This window comes from Cucurbita pepo, chromosome 17, assembly GCF_057944985.1.
Source record: "Cucurbita pepo subsp. pepo isolate OVF chromosome 17, ASM5794498v1, whole genome shotgun sequence".
In the NCBI taxonomy this organism is placed as follows: domain Eukaryota; kingdom Viridiplantae; phylum Streptophyta; class Magnoliopsida; order Cucurbitales; family Cucurbitaceae; genus Cucurbita; species Cucurbita pepo.
In genome coordinates this window covers 13,424,139-13,445,275 of record NC_141814.1, presented here as the reverse complement: position 1 = coordinate 13,445,275, position 21,137 = coordinate 13,424,139, and the positions used below count along the sequence as shown (strand labels likewise).

The 21,137-nt window shown below is 35.7% G+C and overlaps 4 protein-coding genes across 5 annotated transcripts; 3 read left to right on the top strand and 1 right to left on the bottom strand.

Moving 5' to 3' along the window:
- Positions 1–982: 982 nt before the first annotated feature.
- Positions 983–7,693, top strand: LOC111778620 (flowering locus K homology domain). 2 transcript variants are annotated; one of them, XM_087119199.1, is made up of 10 exons: positions 983–1,031; positions 1,121–1,441; positions 1,684–1,785; positions 3,223–3,444; positions 4,593–4,651; positions 4,838–4,929; positions 5,043–5,155; positions 5,243–5,305; positions 5,888–5,964; positions 7,357–7,693. In XM_087119199.1, exons 1-10 carry the CDS (start codon positions 1,029–1,031, stop codon positions 7,370–7,372), a joined length of 1,068 nt encoding a protein of 355 aa, XP_086975325.1. In that variant the 5' UTR covers positions 983–1,028; the 3' UTR covers positions 7,373–7,693. The 2 variants fall into 2 exon arrangements, with proteins under 2 accessions (XP_086975325.1, XP_086975324.1); XM_087119198.1 differs by lacking the exon at positions 983–1,031 and having other exon boundaries at positions 1,038–1,441.
- A 1,131-nt stretch (positions 7,694–8,824) lies between these two features.
- LOC111778619 (uncharacterized) lies at positions 8,825–10,928 on the top strand. The gene has a single exon (XM_087119197.1). The coding sequence runs from the start codon at positions 8,927–8,929 to the stop codon at positions 10,706–10,708; it is 1,782 nt and encodes a 593-aa protein (XP_086975323.1). The 5' UTR covers positions 8,825–8,926; the 3' UTR covers positions 10,709–10,928.
- Positions 10,929–11,361: 433 nt separating this feature from the next.
- ATSEC20 (Sec20 family protein) lies at positions 11,362–14,511 on the top strand. Its single transcript, XM_023657712.2, has 7 exons — positions 11,362–11,799; positions 11,957–12,026; positions 12,208–12,263; positions 12,357–12,432; positions 12,537–12,573; positions 13,592–13,706; positions 14,064–14,511. The coding sequence occupies exons 1-7, from the start codon at positions 11,519–11,521 to the stop codon at positions 14,296–14,298; spliced, it is 870 nt and encodes a 289-aa protein (XP_023513480.2). The 5' UTR covers positions 11,362–11,518; the 3' UTR covers positions 14,299–14,511.
- A 1,588-nt stretch (positions 14,512–16,099) lies between these two features.
- LOC111779208 (cationic amino acid transporter 9, chloroplastic) lies at positions 16,100–21,030 on the bottom strand. Its single transcript, XM_023659304.2, has 8 exons — positions 20,744–21,030; positions 19,870–20,279; positions 18,506–18,682; positions 18,150–18,374; positions 17,892–18,068; positions 17,578–17,802; positions 16,779–16,868; positions 16,100–16,425 (listed from the first exon to the last, which is right to left on the bottom strand). The coding sequence occupies exons 1-8, from the start codon at positions 20,988–20,990 to the stop codon at positions 16,300–16,302; spliced, it is 1,677 nt and encodes a 558-aa protein (XP_023515072.2). The 5' UTR covers positions 20,991–21,030; the 3' UTR covers positions 16,100–16,299.
- Positions 21,031–21,137: the final 107 nt, after the last annotated feature.

The window sequence follows — 21,137 nt, the reverse complement described above, 5'->3', positions numbered from 1 at the left end:
TCGAGATACCTTTAAAATAAATATAGAGCAATTTTTAGAAAGAACGAAATTTAGCATCGTTTAATTACCATTTGATATTTAATTTCTAATTTTTTTTAAGATAATAAAATTTTAAATAGAAATATAAGGACTAAATCGTTAATGATTAAAGTTTAAGGACTAAATTGTTATTTTCATAAACGTTCACGAACCAATAGTGCCATAAAAGTTAGTATGAATCTTCTAACGCCAAATGCTTAGTCCACGCACTCATTACTCATAGCTTACTCATCATACCTACCAATTCATCATGTTCTTCCTCTTTTCATTTTTTTCTTCAATAATTTCTTTTTTTCTCAAATTTATTTTTGATTTCTCAAGTGGGTGAGAATACAATTATAGCATTTTCCCTTTAATTATGGAAATTTTTTTTCTTAAATTACCGATTTAGCCCTCAAATTTTAATAGTTGTATCGGTTTGGTCTTTTAATTTTACAAAATTTCAATTATATCATTAGCTAAATTTGGTCGGCAATTCTGCATTTTTTGATTGGCTCGTGTTCAATTACTTGATATCATCTAGTAGTTCATAAGTCTCACTGAAAGTAAATATTTTTCGATACGAGGTTATAAGTCTGTATATTATAGAACTCGTAGCACCCTATTTAAAAAATAATTATTAATTATCCAAAGTAATATTAATATTCTTAATTTTTTTAAAAAAAATTTATGGTTAACACGAAGACAAACGCCGTCGATAAATAAGTTATATCAATTAATTCCAATAATAAAATTTTGATAATAAAAAAATTGATTGATATTTTCGAAACGTGATACTAATAGTTTAGTTAATATTCTTATTTAATTTTTTTAAAAAAATTTATTTAAAATTTTGAAAGTTTTAAGGATATTTTTTTAAAAAAATATTAACTATTTTTACCAACAAATAATTTTAATAGTAAATAGTTATTTATTTATTTAATTTAATTTATTTTAGTTGTGATGTGTAGCTGTGTGTCATCCATCGCCATGTGTTGATTTTCTTCTCTATGGTATCATCAATGATCATAAATTTATTTTCTCTTTGAATTCATGTATTCATAGCTCACTCACATGAGAGATTTCTCCGCCAAATATGCAGTCAGGTGATATCCCGGTGTACCCTTCCATGCCCGCCAAGGCTCCCTTGCCTGTGTCTATGCCTCTACCCGGGACTGTGTTGGTTTCCAAGCCCGGACATGCCGTCACCGGCAAACGCCGCCGTGAGGACGATCCGATCGTCCCCTATTCGGAGGCTGTAGATGTGTCGGCACCCAAGAGACAGGCGAAGGCCCATGACGTGCTTTTTAGAATCGTTGTGCCCTCGAAGCAGATCGGGAAGGTTATTGGCAAAGTCGGTTGCCGAATTCAGAAGGTTCGTGAGGAGACCAAAGCTACAATCAAAATTGCGGATGCAGTCGCGGTATGGTTTTGTATTTGATTTTGAGTGATTCGGTTTAGGGTTTTCGTTTTGTATTTTGTAGTTTTTTGTTGCTTTTTTCCTTCGTTCGGCTATCGGGGAAGTGTTGAAGTCAAGCTTTATGTGTGATTCACTATGTTGAATTTTAGTGGTTTTGTTTTTCTTCTCTCAACTCTTTTGCTGGTTGTGTTGTATGCCAAATGGTCGTCGAATGGATGAAAATTTGGGGTTCTCTGATGTTTCAGCGGTACGAAGAACGTGTTATCATTATAAGTTCAAAGGACAAAGAGAATACGGTTACTGATGCGGAGAAAGCACTCCAGCAAATTGCAGCACTGATATTAAAGGTAATTCATGGCTAATTGCTGAACTTTGCTGTAGAGATGATATATTTATTTTCCTATGTAGCTGCCCGAAGTTGGGGTCTAGGCCTTTTGCATGTGTTGATCTTATTTGCTAATCATAAAGATGGTGCATTTTGGATTATGATATGTTTCCTTTGTTCCCTATCAATAAATATTTTTTTCCTATTATGATTCATAATCTACTTAATCACCCAAACTTAAAAGGTTGGATGTCCTGACTGAACCCCTTGGATATAAGGTAGAGAATGTGAGTTTAAAAAACTTGGATCGACTTCCCTAAATACCGAAAAGTTGGTTGAAATATATGATTACAAATATACTGCTAGTGTACTGTTTCATAAATGCTGAAAAGTTGGTTGAAGTATACGATTACAAATTCTGGTAGTATGATTGAAAGGTTAATTTTATAGTTAATTGCACCTTGAATATGTAGGGGATCTTAATTGATTACATGGACTTAAATGATCACTCAGTTTACATTATTGTGCAGTATTGTGTAGCCTTCTTAATGGGTTTAAGTTTTTAAGTGATCCTTGTTTTTTTTTTGTGGACTTTCATTTTCCTTAAATAAATGTTCCTCCACATATTGGTTTACCTTTTTCCTTTCCCCTTTCTTTTTTGGACATGATTGGAAGGCCAAAGTTCTTTTAATTTGACATATTCCTCACTCACTTAAGAATCGTGAGGAATTCTCAATGAGAAGGTGTTGAGGAGTGAATGGGGTCGAGATTTGGTGAGATGGGAAGTTGAATCAAGGGGTTCAAGGAGGATGGGTAAGATATAGGGAGGCAGATAGGAACTTAACTTGTTCCATTGGCATGTATAATGGGGTAGTGATAATGATTGATGGAAGTAATGGGCGGTAATGACTTAAGAAAATATTGTGTTATAGACGGCAATTCAAAATTTTCGATCAGAGAATCTAATCCATATTGACTGCCTAAAAAAATATGATCAATAAATCACATGTTAGATGAAAATAAAAAGACAACACTCGAAGTTATTGACTTTCAAGGCAAGGCAAGGCAAGTAACAGCTCTTCCATCATGTGATTGGTTCTTTTTTCTTTCTTTCTTTCTTTTTTAAGTAACTATGTGCTTTTGAGCTAGCTTGCATCCACCTTGAAAAATCATACCTATCCCTATAACATTTGATGTTAGGAATTTGTAGTATATTTGACAACTCAGAACTTAGACAGGCAGCCATCAGCATTTTAACCTACAAGTATGGATTGCTAACTTTCTCAAATAACCTGTCCATATTTGATCAATTACATTAGTCTCTTTCTTGAAGTTCTGATGTTCTTGTGATAGGATTATAGCTTCTGTCGTTTGTTTTAGATAATTTTTGTGAATTTTGTATTTCCTGCTTTTGTTTTTATTTATTTATTTAATTATTCTTTCAGTTATGTTTTTACAGGAAGATGGTACAAGCATTGAGGAGCTAAAAGTTGGAACAGGGCATGTGGCTGCCAATACTATAAGACTCCTTATTGCTGGATCTCAAGCAGGTTCTTTGATTGGTGCCTCAGGTCAGAATATTGAGAAATTAAGGAATTCTTCTGGTGCGTCAGTTACAATCCTTGCCCCTAATCAGTTACCTCTTTGTGCGTCTGCTCATGAATCTGACCGAGTGGTGCAGGTGAGTTTTTCCACATTGTTGTAAGTTGTTAGAACATAGATAATTTACCATTCTTCTGCCTTCCTATCATGTTCATCACTTTTTGTTTGTATCGTAATGAATGACCAGTGTTATACAGCTATTCTTGATGCTATGTGATTTTAAAATTGAGCGAGCTATTTTAGTAGCTGACAATTGCAATTAGTGGGGCGAAGACAATCTCTTGGTTTTACTCTGGGCATCAGTGATGTAATTACTCTTTAGGTATTGTCTAACTTGATTGACAGAAAACCCGTAGGAAGACTTCCACTTTTTTGGGTACTCTAGCCCCCCAAATCGCTTTTAACAGAGTAACATCAACGGTCGCTTGATGATCATAAAGTTCAGGAGCTAAGGAGTTGAGAAAACTGTTTGTCAATGTTAAGGATCCACGATTTGGATCCCTTCACATTCGATGGGCGCTTTGCTCAAGGAGGCCATGGAGCTCAATGCATTCTAAAGTTTCTTCATCAGTACAATTCCATCTTAAAGGAACAATCCAATCGTTGGAAGAGGAGGAACAACATTGGGTCAATAAAACTATCTTTAGACCATGCAACATCAAAAATTTGAGGAAAAGATGATTTAAGGGCCTGTTCATTCACATCCACTTATCTACCCAAAACCGGATCTTGTAGACCTTGCCATAGTTGATTTGAGAAGAAGTTCCATTTGGGATCTTTAAGATTGGCATTAGAAGATGAAGTTACACTGTTTCTTTCTAGGTTTGGATATTCTATTGCTGCTTGCTTGGGAAGGTGACCCTTGGAAGTAGTTAGGGAATGGAAATTGGTCTTAGAAATGAAAAGGTTGCTAGAAATTTTCTGCCAGCCTTATTCTTCAAGATACATTTCTTGTTAATAATTTTAATTTTACATACTATGAATCATTTAATTTCAAGTATTTTAATCATTCTTAAACATGCACATAATTATTTACCGAATAGATCATCTATTGAATTTTATGCAAATGTTGTGAAATTGTCATTCTCCTTCTCTCACATTGCTAGGTTACTTTTCTTGATGTCTTGATCTCACATTACACTCATTTAATCTCACTTTTCGAGGCATCCAAGATCATGTTATTAAGAGCTGGCACTGACGATCGACTTTGTTTTGTCTGGAACTCAGATATCAGGGGATGTTCCTGCAGTTTTGAAGGCTCTTGAGGAGATAGGCAATCAGCTAAGGTCTGGTATTGAATATTGTTTCAGAGTCTACCTGATTCATGTGCACTTCTGAAACTGTTACTTAAACTACACTCATTTTCTGGTAACAAGATGATTGATGTAGATGTTTCTTGAGATAAGTCAAATCTCGGTGTTTTTTTTTTTTTTTTTTTTTTTTTGGGTAGTGATTTGGGCTTTAATTTTCAGGGTAAATCCTCCTCGGCAAGTCATTTCCGTTAGCCCAACATATAATTATAATGCAATACATCCGCCACAGTCATATATGGATCCAACCTCAGGTTATTCACTGGTTTCTGTATCAAATAAATTCTTTCTGATTCTGTCTTTTGTATCTGAAGTTTTAATATTTTTTCTTCTAACCACATCATCTTTAGGAAAATCAATCTTGCAGTTAATTATGTAACCTTTGAAATGTTGATATCGGAGACGTTGGTGGGTGGGTTGATTGGGATTGGTGGCTTCAACATATCAAGAATCAGAAATGAATCTGGCGCTACAATCAAGGTCAGCAAATCATGCAGATTTAATTTCATTATGAAAGGTCTTGAAATTCTGTTCCTAAAACTTATATCCTTACACTATTCTTTACAGGTTTGTGGTGGAAGAGGTGAACAAAATTACAGGCAATTACAATTTGGTGGAAGTGCTGAACAGGCATGACTTTTTCTCTTATTTTAAGGTTTCGTGAACTAGCTCTAATTCGTGCGATGGGAAGGAGGGTGATCTTGTATTATTAAAACTGTCAGATTCTTAGACTTGGTATATTAATTATATTATTTTTATTTTAATATAATGTAGGCTGGGTATATATATATATATATATATATCTTAGCGTCCATACATAGATATCCGTACTCATGTTTTTATACACCTTGCTCTTTTGTTGTTTGGGTTTTATTTCTATAAAAGATTTAACAGCTGAAAGTAGCAATTTTAAAAACTTACACTTAGGAAACATGCAAATAGAAGGAATGAATTGGACAGAGTTGTTTAAGTCAAAATCATTTATACCAAAAATGTACTCCTTCGAAATTTAAGGTCTAAAACTCGAGTATCGATTAATGATGTATATTTGTCACTGATTACCGAAACATATGATTTAGGAGGTGCCAGAAGTTGACTAACCTCTACTTATAATATCTTTCTAGAGTGTTTTTTTAAATACAATTCTTCGTTCTTATTTGTATTATTTTCTGGTGAAGGATCTTCATGTTGAATTGTTTGGACGGTTTACAGGTAGCATTGGCTAAGCAGAGGGTTGATGAATATATTTATTCTCAGTTGATGCGACAAGCTGGTGTTCAACCGACAGCGTAAGTTTTCCTTGAACTCTCTCTCTCTCTCTCTCTCTCTGAAATAACTTTCCTTTAGTGAAGCCATAGTCTAAGTTCTATGGTCTTATCCCACGAGAAAAATTAAAATTGAATTAAAAGTTTCATACAAATCGAACTTTTATGTTCCTAACAGAAAATTCATGACGCTAAGTTGTTCTCAGTAATACTCTTTAACAGAGGCAAAGAATGACTAATACTTAAATTTCCACTAGTACTTGAAATAAACGGTAAAATGAATGATAAGACTTTGTCAAGCCATTCAATATTTAATATTTAGAATCATGGACATGGAGGGTGAGTTCGTGATGATTTTTGGAAAGGTAAGATGTTTTTAGTCCTTTCGGATTCACAAACTTAGGAAATAGAAATGTCCTAATCACACAACTTAAAAGTGTTTTTTTTCAAAAGTTTAGGCTAAATTATCGAACTTTCGATAATAACCTTAGACTTCCATCATAAGTACTTTCTTTTCTTGAACTTTCAAAAGTTTTATTAATATCTTGACATCTAAAGAACGGTTCAAAAATACTATAATAATCAATATATGGATGAAACTTTTACTATCATGTTTCAAAAATACCTCCAAATTTTGAAAAGTAGCGTTACTATCCTTATATTTGAAGTTTATGGTTAGTATAGGAATGAAAACTCTTTTTATCTTCACTTCACATATCATCTCCCTTCTCCATTTCATCTCTCTATGGTCCAATCCTCTCTCATTTCTCATCTTTTTTTTTCTTAAATATCAAAATTTGGAGAGGTTCTCTAATTTTTTTAGCCTTCTCAAATATAAATATAGAAAGGTATTAAATTTCTATGACGTCAGAACTCTATTTCTTGTTGCAATTTGAGGCTATTCTTGAATGTATTGTTTCATCTGCTCTATTTTATGAACTTCAACGCATTCTGTGGAAGAAAAATTATCTTCTTTTTACGTTTAAGGTGAGTTCCTCTCAAATGTTTCTGTGATTTCAACCATGACAGTCACAAGTGTTTCACAAATTGAATTAGAAATTGTCTTATAAATATGACTGGGCTTTGTTTCAAACTGAACTAGATAGTTTCAAATGTTTCAACTTAGTACCCTACAATTTGGAGCAATCTTGGCATCTTTGCATTCATCAAATATTTTACCATTTTCATCTGTCATGATTCCTTTTGATATCAGTTCATTTCCTCTATTAGTAGTTTCGAAAGAAAGCACAACTATGCCAGTTTAGGGATTATATTGCAACTTTTAGAACCATCAGAACTAACAACGTATTATAGGGGCTAAAACGATACTTAAGCCAAATACTATCGGGTTCTTTTGCTGCTAACAAACAAGAAATTTGAGTGTGTTAGCTCATATGGTACATCATTGTTGTTCAGTCTGCAGATGTGGTAAATCTCAAACATGGAGGAATTATTACTTTATAATGCCAACATCTGTGCATGGGAATCTCTGAAGAACAGCTCCTACAAACATCAATCTGATGACTGAGAGGTGGAGATGTGAGTACAGTTGATGAAGTGAAATAATGGTTTTTTTTTTTTTTTTTTTTTTTTTTTTTTTTTTTAATTATATATAATTATTTTATTTTTGAGTGTGACATATTGTAATTGTGGAAAATAGTTGTCTGAATATTTTCTATACTAACAGCTTAAAGGTTTCTATAGCTATAAAAGGCTGATAGGAAAAGTTTGGCCTTCAGCTCTGAGTCTTCAATCTTGATCATTATATGAACATGTAAGGATACAAGTTCATACTACATTCACATTAGTTTCTTTCTTTTTTTTTTTTTTTTTTTTTTTTTTTTTTTTTTTTTTTTTTTTACAAAAGTTGTGGCTTGATAATCTTTTGATCTGACTTCCTGGCTTAAGTTAGATGTTTTTTTTTTTCTTAATACCTTTTTTATTAGCTTTATTTATTTAGTTTAGTTTAGTTTTGTAGTAGATTTATGGGCTTATTTTTGTTTTGTAATTAGTTTTCCTTTTAATTGAGACATTTATTACACATTTATATGATTTTTTTAATATCAAAATTATTATATTTTTAATAAATCAAATGGTTAATAAAAAAATATTTTTTATAATAAAAGAGAGCGGTGAAATGAGATGACGAAAGAAGGCGAGTTAATATGCTTTGGTCTAGGAAAAAGCTTGGTTAACAACCAACTTGGTGGTTGCTGATCTACGAGCTCGACTATTCGAGCATTTTCTTCTATATCAATTTATAGGAAAATGCTACAAGTCATTTTTTCTTTTGACGATGTACCACTTTGGTATAAACAAGCTAAAGTGACCTCTACGTTTTGTGTTTAACTCAATTGGTTAAGATACTTGACATATTGTCATGACCACGTTACTATTAGTTGACCTGTGATATCGACTAACAAATTAGAGGTTTTTATCTCTCTATCTTTCGTCGCACTCACTTGTCACAATTGCATTTTTCTTGGCAGCGAATTTTGCGATTGTGTGGCACTCGCTTCCCAACACCAAGTGAGTTAAGTCAATTTGTATTGCACTCACTTCCCAACACCAAGTGAGTTAAGTCAATTTGTATTGCACTCACTTCCCAACAACAAGTGAGTCAAGTCAATTTGTATTGCACTCACTTCCCAACAACAAGTGAGTCAAGTCAATTTGTATTTGCATCACGCAACACTCACTTCCCAATACCAAGTGAGTCAAGTCAATTTGTATTTGTATCACCTATCGTTGAGCAACTAGGCAACACAACAGCTAGAGAAGACAAAAAAAAAAAAAAAAAAAAAAAAAAAAAAAAAAAAAAAAATGGAAATTTTCAACGAAACGGTTGCAATAATGAGTGTTTGAATAATTGAAATCAGCAAAAAAAACTTTACCTTTGTCTTCAACTCTCCCTTTGTTCACCAACCACATTTTTTCCCCTCAAATCTCCAAATCCCAATTCCCAAGCTCTACACCAACCTCATCAATGGCGTCTCCAGCTTCCACCCCTTTGACCCAGCCCCGTGTTCCTCATTCTCCACTTCCACCTACTCCTTCCTCTCACCAACGCAAGTCCTGCGCACAGTTCCTCTCCAAATCTCTCTTCTTCTGCATTCTCCTCCTCCTCCTCCCTCTCTTCCCTTCCGAAGCGCCGGATTTCGTCAACCAGACTTCTCTCTCCAAATTCTGGGAGCTTTTTCACCTCTTGTTCGTCGGCATTGCTGTTTCGTATGGTCTCTTTAGCAGAAGGAGCATCCAGGTCAGTGTAGACGAACCTCGATTCTCCAATTTTGAAAACTCACAGTCCTACTTGTCTAAGTTGTTTCACGTCGCTCCGATTTTTGAAAATGTTGACGATTTGAGTGCTTCTGATGAGAGGAAATTAAGTGAAGCTTTGTACATTCAGCTGAATTCTGGATCCGTGAATGAGTTTGGAGATTTCAATGCTCCGTCTCGCGAACAGGAAAAACTTCATTACTCCATTCTCAAAAAAAGGTATGAAAATTCTCATGAATTGATTGATACTGATAATGTCGGTCATGCTTGTAAATCGAGATATACTCGGGATGGATCTGTAGTGTTAGTTGCTGAAACAAATCGTAGTTCTAGTGAATGGATGGAATCAGAAGCCATTGTTGATTATAAACCTCTAGGTTTGCCTGTTAGGAGTCTGAGGTCGAATCTTACTGAACCCGATCTGAGGCCAAATCTTACTGAACCCGATGATGTCGAATTAGATAGTGGTGATGAATCTTGCTTGAGTTCTAAAAGTTCATCCAGTAGCTATGAGAATGATTATGAAAGAACAAGCGAATTTGGTGATAATTGTTGTACGAATTTGGAGGAGAAGTTTGATGAAGCTGTTATTTCATCATTGTCCCCATTTCAATTGCGTGAGAAATTTGGAAAAAAGGTTACGAAAGATAGAGGAGCTGGAAATGCTGTTCTTCACCCTCCCCATTGTAGACCTTCCTCCATTGATGAAGCTCAATTTGAATCACATAAAAACCCTAGGCCTCTTCGTTCTACTCTGTCTCAGCCACCACCACAAACTAGTTCCTTCTCTCCGCCATTGTCATCAACGACAAGAACGCATCGTAAAATGTCGTCGCTCGGCGATATTTCCTCTAAGTTATTGCATTCTCAACAACACAGTATGAGATCTCTGTCTGAAAACAGTAGAGGGGGCTCTGAAGACCCTCTGATTGAGCTAGAAAATTCATCTGATTGCAATGGATCCATAGCAAGTTCCCCACATTTAGACCGGAGTTTCGCAAGTATTCCGAAAGCCTTATCCCGGGGAAAATCCGTTAGAACAGTTAGAGCAAATGCAGTAACAATGGAGGAAACGAACAGCCAAGAGATCAAAAACCAAGTTGAGAATGATAACAATACGAGAGAAGATGGAATGCGACATGGGCGGCCTAGTATTGTTAACCCGAATGCTCGTAATCCAAATCGTTTGTCGAAGACAACATTCTTGGGGATTGAGAAGCAGAAGGAAGACACTGAGAGTCTACTCACAGATGATGGTAAAGACCAGTCTGAGAGGGAGGATGAAACTATTTTTGGAAATTCAGATGAAGAAGCTGCTTCGAGCATGGCGGGAGATTCGGAATCGGGGGCGCACGAGGTCGACAAGAAAGCTGGGGAGTTCATAGCCAAGTTTAGGGAGCAAATACATCTTCAGAGGATGGCTTCAGCAGATAAAAGATTGAGAGGAGGATGGGGTTCATTCAGCAGCACAAGCAGCAGCCATTTCAGTTGATTCACCAAGGCTTTCTCTTAAAATGGCCTTCTAAGCCCTTTACACATTCAAGGTTAAATATGTAATTTGGACTATACGATATTATCATTTTTTTATTTTCTTTTTTTTTTTAATATTTGAAAGTTTCGATGATCCCCGTTCCTATCTCCCTCCTCATCGGAGAGATAATTGGTATCTTATGCATTGAGTTATGTTCGTATTGATAGAATATTTATATTGACACTACACAATAACAATCTAAGCCAATCGCTAGCAAATATTGTCCTCTTTGAATTTTCTTTCTCGGGTTTCTCAATGTTTTTAAAACGGGTCTAGGAAGAAATTTTCAAACTTTTATAAACATTGTTTCGTTCCCTAAATTTTCAAATAAAAATTTAATGATAATATAAAAACATATTAAATCTAGAATATTTATTAATTCTTAAATTATTTTTCTAATTTTGGATGTCTTGGAGTGGTATTAAAAATTACTTCTCAAACCTATTAAATTTAAAAGTAAAAAAAAAAAAAAAAAAAAAAAAAAAAAATATATATATATATATATATATATATATATATATATATATATATATATATATATATATATATTTTGGTCATTGGATCATATTTTATTATTATTATTTTTATTTATTTATTTATTTATATCAAATTATTATTTGAAACAATCACGGTGTAGCGGCGTTCTTCAGTAATCTTCTGTTCTAAAGCCTCGAAGGATCAAATCTATCCCATATATTGTTTTCATTCTGAATTCTGGGCTACCGAAGACCAAATTTCTGTGATTTCGGTGATTTTCCTTCACATCTTGAAATGGACAAGGTTGCAGAGGAGGTCGATCGGGTCAAAAATGAGTGGAACGACGCTTTCCATCAGACTCTTGACCGGATTAAGGCAATTGAATCGTACAAGAAACAAAGTGGATCGACGGACACGAATTCTCTACCGAGATTGAATGCTTTGGCTCAAGATGGTTTGAATCTGCTGTCGTCGTTGGAATTCAAGCTCGATCTTCTTGCGCCTCAACTGCTCTCTGATTCTGAAGTCGAGGCTGCTCAATCTCTGCTCGAATCTTGGAAAAACCAATCCCACAAGTAACGAATCTATCTCTTACTTTCTGATTCCTGTGGAAGAGGAGTGGAATTACTGGAATGGCTCCTTTCTGTAATTCTTCGGCGATGAAAGTGATCGGTGATTGTCATCTGGTTGTAATGCGTTTTGTTTTTGCAACTTCGTGTGTATTTGTTTCAGTTTGCGGTCGAGACTGAGAAATTCCAATATGCAAGCGAAAGCCAACATGAGAAAAGCAGCTCAGGAGGAGGTGATTAATACGAACTGGTTTTGTTAAATTGTGATGAACAGTTTCTGATTAGCCCTAGTTTTCTTAGTGATCAAATGCGGTATTTCTCCATGATTTCCTAAATGTGAAGATTTATATAAGATTCCATTACTTCTTCAAAGTGAAAATTTACAGTGTGCTCAGAATTTTGGTGAATTTCCAGAGAGAACAACTTCTTGGTGGAGGAGAAGAGTCTACAATTCGCAGACGGAATTTACAGTATGTTGTCAAAACTTAAACGTTTTCAGAAGTTTTATCTAATTCTTTCTTAAAACTGTCTTATTGAACTTCATTGTTTCTCTCCTTTTGCAGAACTAAGGCTGGAATGACATCTGCTGCAGAAAGCATCACCGAGAGCCTTCGCCGAACCCGTCAGCTTATGGTTCAGGTCTGTTTCTGGTGTTTTCTGTTCTATTTACTTTGATCTTGATTGAATTTTAAATTTTCTTTCTTTTAACAATGGACTGTTCTTGTATATCTTATTATCTGTAGGAGGTGGAAAGAACTGCAAGCACAATTGAGACTTTCGGTATGTTTATGAAAATCTGCGTATGTCATTCGTGTTCCGTTTCGAGTCGATTAGTCAGTTTTACTTTGTTCAGTGTGTTCAATTATATCTTGATGGTAGAGATTACAAAGCAAATGAACTTGTAAGAATATGCTGTAAACCATGTATAGCAGTGGCAGCCATGATCATATCTTAAGCTAAGCAATAAAAAGGAAATTCCACAGTTGTAGATTTTATTCATTCCCTCAGTTGACTAACTGGAAACTAAGACATAATTTAGTGTTTATTTATGTATGAAGATCTTTGTTTAGCGTTTGATATGAGTAATAACCATCTCATCTAGTGATCTAGAACTACATTAGTCATCTTGATCCTAGGGAAATGATAAGGAAATGAATGAGGCAATTTGGATCTATAGTCTTTTCATTCATTTGTTACGTGGACTGGACCGTCGGGAAACCCAGATTAAGTCCGATTGTTCTGCTGTTTGCTTAGGCCAAGACTAGTTCTGTAAGCATAGTTTAGAAATTTATGATATGTATGCAAGCCAAATTATGACCATGATGTCTTGCCGAAGGAGTTGTCGCCCATTACCAAGAATAGGAAAAGAAACGGATAGAGTTCGAGTCATGACAACTCAAAGCAAAGAATCGAAATATATACCAAGCTCCAAACCTTTTTCCAGGACTCCTCAAATACTAAAGGAGATCTTACTTTCCTTTCAAGCCCAATGAACCAAATAGCGGTAAGGATTATGCCTTGCCGAAGGAGTTTTCGCCTATCACGTGAAGGGGATTCATAAGAACCTCTTCCATTATAGCACGACGAGGATTATCGTATGTAGAGCACCAAAACAGGGGATTTAAAAGATGGTCCTCAATGATGGGACATTTTTATGCTGTTATGATCTTAGTTTAGACTAGATTTTTTAAAAATCATATGATAAAGCACCAGCAGATGGTACTGTTTCTCTGAATGATTTCATGGAACTGTGGTCAACAAGTAGAGCTTACTTTACATGTTTATTTGGCTTTTACAGAGGAATCGACTGGAGTGTTAAAGAAGGCTGAGAGTGAATATAAGGGACACCGCTCGTTGTTAACACGAACCAGAAACTTACTTTCCACAATGCAACGGCAAGATGTAATGGACAGGTAAATAGATGATTACTTGCAACCTCTCTAAATAAAAGTTCTTTCATAGGTTAAATTACAAATCAAGTTGATTTTAACTATGATGATTATATCGATTTAGTCCATAATTTTAAAAAGCTTTAATTTTTTTCTGAATTTTGAATTTCGATTCTATATCGTCTTTATTGTTAACAGTGTTTGAGTAGAGACAGATGTTGTTCTGTACAACATGATGGATGTATAGAAGAAATTGACTATAAAATAGAATGATAATCTAGAAAATATGATTTGATACATTGCTTCAAATAGATATTCATGGAAGTTTTAGAACTAAATTTGTAATTCAACCTCCTTTTATGCTAAATCTTAAAATGACAGGATCATTCTGGCAGTCGGATTTTTCTTTTTCTCTCTTGCTGTTCTTTATGTCGTCTCGAAACGTATTGGACTACTGAAGTTGCAGAGGATGGCCACTGCTGCCATCAAAGCTGGGATGGTCAAGCAAGCAAATCACATTCCTAGAGATGGTGGTAGGAATCCAGTTCAAGCCAACGAGGATTTAATTCACAGAGTTGCAGATCCACAGGAACGACGTGTTTGGGATGAACTTTGAAGCATTGTATACATTGGGATAAAGGGATATGGTCAAATTGCATATCTCCAGAGTTATATCCTTTTCTGGCCACAGTTTTGAAGTATAACATTTCGACCATGGTTTCCTGTGTAGTAAAATTCCGAGTTCAGTCTGAAAATGATTTAAACAGTGTACTTGTGTGGGAAAAACTACCCATTAAAGAAGACACCTTTTTGGCTGTGTTAGACAACATTAGTAAATATTCTTTGCGTAAGAACTTAAGCCGGCTATTTTCTTCTTCACTCTATACACCACCACTTGTTACAATCACACTCTTGATGGTAGCGGACTTGCGATTGTGCGGCACTCACTTTCCAACGACAAGTGAGCTAAGTCAATTCGTTCTTACGTCGCCTACGACCAAGCGACGTATGCTTGAGCCTCTGGCCTCGATTTAAGAGAAGGTTTTAGAAACGAGGGTAGAGAGAGATTTAGAGATTTTTGAAGGATACGTTATATAAGCAAGCAAGAGAGTAACAACGGCTCACAGTATATAACCTTGGGTAGGGGGATAACTCATTTGAAACATAAATCTTTTGGATTCACAAAAAAGACCAATTGAGCTTCTTCAAACAACAAGGAGCTAGGTTCTAAGAGCTAATTCATTTTAGTCTTTAACTCGCCTTTGAGGACAGCAAATAAGATAGGGGAAGTAGCGAAGCAATGAGACCAATAGAATAGGTTCAGGGGCGAAGCCAAGAGACCAATAGAATAGGTTCAGGGGCGAAGCCAAGCCACTTTCAAGAAAGGGAAGGGAATAGAGGTTCAGGTTTCGGAGAAAGAATATGCTTTACCTTGTTCAACCCGGCGAATGAGCGAAGCCATGAGACCGATAGGGAGAGGAGTTCAGTCCTATTGATTCAAACACAAGATAAAGAAGTAGCTCTTTGATTAAATGCTCTTCTCCCTCTCGGTCTCGTTGCTTCGCTCCTTCACCTATTCTGTATGGTCTAATTGAGGATCTTTTTTAGTTCATCCAAATTGAACTTCTATAAGAAAGATTCATTCGATTCAATTCCTTGCAGCTCAATCACCTATTCTATTGGTTTCAATTCTAACGAGGGCAGCCAAACAGACTACTATAGCGAGTCTAGTAACTCATAAAAGATATTGACCCATTGCTACAAGGTCCCAATTTGCCCCTTTAGAATCATTGATTGGTTTGTTTGGTTTACATTTGGCTCTTGGTAGAGACAGTTGCACCATGATTATTAAGAGGTGCTTGTGAGTTAGGTTTACAATTTTTGAACCAATCACCTCTTTATAATCATCCAATTCTTGAACCAATATAGATATTTACATTATGATTGGTTGGTTTGGTTTACATTAGGGTTTTATTGTCAGCAAGTTGAACTCAAAAGCAAACTCAAGCTTAAGGTAGGTTGATGCTACTCAAAGTTAAAGTTGACGTTGAAAATCTTAAACCAAGACTCAACATAGAATCTCAAACAAGAGACATTGTCTCCATGATCTTAAAATACGAAGCTTTCCTTTCCAATCATAGTTTAAGGTTGCATGTCATGAATCTTTTAAGGAGGTTTTGTTCATACTTGCTTGTGGAATGGGTCAGATTTCAAATGAGGAATTAGTTTTCCTACATCGAACTTACCTACAAGACAAAGACAAAGGTTTTCACGACAATAAATATTCTTAGAACCCTTCGAACCTATCTTTACACTAAGTGAATTAGCAAATAGGGTATTCAAAAATTCACTACTGTTCTATTAAGAACAAGGCCTTTCTGCTATATTGTAATTTGATTTTATTAGTGTACCTATACTTTCATGCATCAAGAATTGACATATTTTATTTCCATAAAGTACACTTACAATGTAACAATATACTCTACAGCGAGACCATTTAGCCATTGTACTGCTACGGGTACTACACTGGTTCAAGGTGTTTGATGACCAGACAAATATAATTCTACTATACGACACGCATGATATGACTACAACATTTATTAAAACAATTAAGCTTCTATCCTTGAACCCGAAAATAAACACCCGAACCTTCTGGATTAGCGTGAAACTGCCCGTAAAATGCATAGACGATTACTGTAATAATACTGACCACCACAAATCTAACCCATGCTTCTTGGTGCAACTGCAAAAAAAAAAGAAAAAAAAAGAATGTTGGTCAACTAACTAGCTCAGCCATACTTCAACCGTTGTATTTTCTTGTTTATAGTCTCTATGTTTCCTTAAAAATTTTCGTTGACCGTCTAACACTAGTTCAAATCTACTTTAAACCCAACACTTGATATGCTACATGTGGATTCAAACAGTTCACACCGCAGACATTAACAAAATATGTAAATGAACAAAAGGCATAACTATAGTACGCTTCAAATATAAAGGTATTTTCGTGTAAAATTTAGGAACTAAAGAAAAAGTTTAAACAACGAAATAATTTGCACCATTAGCATGTCGTGATGTAAGGTATAAAGATGGTTGTACCTGAGCAAATAGGAACATGTTGAAGAATATGCAAAGAGCCGGCACAAAGGGAACTCCAGGACAGGGAAATCCTGGCACATCCCCATGGACCTGAGAAAAAGGGCAGTGAAAAATGAGTTATAGAAGTAGAAAAATGAAACCCGGCGCATTTCTACAAATTCTCAGAATAGAGCTTCCCAACACTTGCAACTGTAACTACCAGATCAAAAGCTAGCATACCAGAAGTACAGAAACAAAAAAGATATTGCAAATACCCCAATTTTATTTTCGGGAAAGGTAGCCGATATGTATAATAAACTAGTTGAGTTTCAGTCATGAATGTAGTTAGAGCCAAATCATGGATAAACTTTAAGCAAAAAGACAACGTTCACAATCGTTATCCTAACGTGTATCATCTGAAAGGAAAATACCCTTTGAATAAGATTAATTTAGTATTACATTTGACAAATGAAGGAGGACAAAATTAAGTGAAGAAATGTAATCAAAAGACCCTATCAAGAAAAGATTAGGATCAACGAAGATCACAAAGATCGGAATTAGAAGCAGTAGTTCACACTTTGATCAATTAGAAAAATGGTTCATTGATTAAAATATGATTCAAATAATCAAGTTTCAAATTCTTTCATACTGAAATTTCCAATAGTACGATTAGTAGTTTTTCGCTATAAAATAAACATATCTTACCAATTTCCACGCCTACAAGAAAACTGAATACTCTTTGAGAGAAAATAAGAAAAAGAGAGAATTTGTTCTTTGTGCCTATTATCAAAGCTAGAGCTAAAAAGATAATTGTACTCACATGGCGAAAATGAAGAGCGATGGCTGCAAGTAATGCAAAAACAGCAGCTACAATAGAAACCCATGGCCAACCAACCCGGTAGAATAATCCAGCACCAAAACCACAGCAAGCAACTACCACAAGACAGATGACACCTTCTCGCCAGGTTGAAGAAGACACCTGACTGGTTGTTTTGTCTTTCCAACGCAGGGTGACAACACAAGCCGAGACAACAGAGTATCCAGTCTGAACCCAACAGCAACAAATGGAGCTCAAGTGTTGCGTAAAAGGCTAATTAACAATACGAACTTAGAAACAAAGATAAGCCAACATACCAAGGTGCCAACTGAAAGAATACGAGAGAGCGAGTGAATATTGAATAGTCCAGCCAACACGCCAGCTACAATACCGACCCAGACTTGAGAAGTGATAGGAGTGTGGTGTTTGGAGTCCACTTCGGAAAAAAAAGAAGGCAGCAAACCATCTCTCCCAAGCCCAAGATATAGACGAGACTGTTTTGCACACACCATCAATTGACATAAATACAAAATGTGAAGTAAACGCAAATAGTTATTGAGTCTGAAATAAATCACCTGAACATAAAGACCAACAAGAAGGGTCGTTGTAAGTCCAGCAATAGCACCAACGCTTATCAAAAAAGAAACAAATTTCAAGCCTTTGGATGTAAAAGCTTCAGCCAAGGGAGCATCTTCCCCAAGAAGATAATAAGGAACCATTCCAGTAATCACTAAGCAGACTCCAATATATAGAGCAATGCAAATAAGAAGACTTCCGATTATGCCAATTGGTAAATCCCTCTGAACGGAACAATATTAAAAAGGAAAAGTCAGTTGTTTTAAAACTTACGAAGTTTATGCTACTATTTGAAGTTACAAAATTGATTGAATCGTGGTACTCAAACATAAAGGCAAGCAACTTAGTTTAATACCCTTGGACTTTTTGATTCTTCGGCTGAATTTGCAACTGCATCGAAGCCTACATATGCGAAGAATACTACAGTAGCTCCAGTTAACACTGATTGGAAACCATTTGGAGAAAAAGGAGACCAATTTGAAACATCAACCTCAAAAGCACCAGCAAAGATGACACACACGACAATGATAACCTGCAGACAAGTTCAACTTCAAACGTTCATTACATATATTTTTCATTCTCATCAAACCTTTTTCTAGTCATTGATTTTTTTAACAAGAGACAAAACCTTCCATTGATAAAATGAAACGAGAATAATGCTCAAACGATACAAACTCCACAAGGGAGTGAAACAAGGAAAAAAAAACATAGGAAATAAAAGCAACCCAGGAAAAACATATAAACAACTGAACTAAAAAGAAAACCCCTTAAAAGACTTCGAAAAGAGAGCACAATGAGCAACATGCCCATTCTAGACCACAAAAAACTGCCGACAAGACAAAGCAACCAAACTACGCCCATTAAGCAGCATCAAGATATTTGTGTCATTCATTATGTTTGCTCGCATCACTTTGATTTTCAAATTCATATCCAGTTTCCAATTTTTAGGGACCCTAAACACCCTCACGTTTCAATCATTTAGTTTGAGTGTGCAAGCCTCAAGTCTCTCAATGAATACCAAAGTCTACCACTTCTCTTCAACATTCCATAACACAAATATCTCAAAGAAGATTTGAAAGGAGATGTTGAAGCCACATATTTTTTAACTTAAAAAGGGGACAAGGTCCTCGAGCAACATGTTCAGGCTTGAGGTTCATAAGGATTTCAATGTTCTCTCACTTTCCATCTACATTCCAAGGCTACCAATCCCTCAAATGAGAATTGAAAGAAGAATGTGGAGCCAAATGTTCTCAAACTTAAAAGGGCAAGGTCCCCAAGTGATGTCTCCGAAGTACGAACTTGCGAAACTTATGGGCTAATAGTCAGAGGTGGCTCCTGTCCATACATGCAAACAATCTAACATTTCCAAAATGGTCCATCCAACCTTTTGAAATCATAAACCTATCTAACCTACAAGAAACATATTAGGTTCACGATACAACATAAAACTATGAAAAGCTCTACAAATCTAATAATGGTGTCTCTTGAAAAAATTCTCTATGCCACAAGCCTAACAACATTAAATTCCCTCGCCAAGTATCAACAAGACTCACAAAGACCAAAAGATCACCAAGTTGTCATATTGTAATTAGTTTCATTTCTTTTTTTCCTTAATCTTTTCTTGTCTTTTCTCCTACAACAAGTATTGTATACATTGTCAAATAATGAGAATTCGTACTATCATATTCAAATACATAAATAGGTCGAATAGAAGAATACCTTTAATGATGTCATGATGGAGTTTATAGTAGAAGACTCCCCAACACCCCAACAGAGAATAAAGGTCAATAGAGCTAGAAGAACGGGAGCCAGTACATTAATAGAAACAACCCCTCCGAAGAACTCTTGCCCATTTCCAAGCCAATTTGGAATATTATCTTTAAAAAGGGGAAAGATCTCGAGAAATGAGACTATATAACCAGCTAAGCTCCGTGCTATACTAGCTGCCCCAATATGGTAGTCAAGCATCAATTGTGCAAAAACAAGAAAAGCAGTGAGCTCATTGAATGCTGTATATGCATACATGTATGCACCGCCCACAACAGGAGGAAAGCGTGTAGCTAGCTCAGCATAGCACAGTGCATTTAAAATACATGATACTCCAGCGAGTCCGAAACTAACGGTGACTCCTGCATCAAAATAAAAGGCTTGTAAAAGTCTCCTCGTACAACATAAAGACGTTCCCGAGCAAGACAAATAGTCCACAGGTGTTGCTTTGTAATACAAGAAATTATGATCACATCTACACCCCTACAGTATCGTGAATAATAAGAAGAAATAAACTAAAATTTAGTTAAAAATCTACAAAACAAGATATGAGGTCCACGTTCACCTATGAAATTGAACATTTGTTGAATAAACCGCAACATTCATTCAAAATTCAACAAAACAATTAGAAACTCCGAAATTCCGCAACACAAATTAACGCTTAGAAAACAACGAAAACGAATATCGAAAAACCGAATACAAAACAAACACATACTGCGCCAGGTCGAACAATCGTAATGGTCGGAAACCATTAGCGCACACAGGACTAATCATTGAGGTAATCATAAATAAACGCGAGATGCATAAAAGAACAGTAATAACTCACCAGGACCGGCGTCACGAGCGACAGTACCGGTGACGACGAAGATGCCGGCTCCGATGGAAGCGCCAACGCCAAGGAGAACGAGGTCAACGACTCCGAGTCGGCGTTCGAGGACTTCGCCGGAGTTGGTACGGCTGTAGAAGCCATCGGAAGGGGAAATCAATGGCTTAGTTCTCAATGCTGAAGCCCAAAAATGGGAGAAAATTGAAGAGGAAGCAGAAGAGGCGGCTTGTACGTTTCGGCCTCTCATGATTTGTCGATGCCACGTGAATCAGGAGGATTAGAAGTGGAGAGCTGACGAGGGAGAGCTATTTATACTTTCACGAAAAAAATAAATAAATAAATAAAATTTAATTATTAAAAAAAAAAAAAAGTTTTTTATTTGGAAAAACTAAAC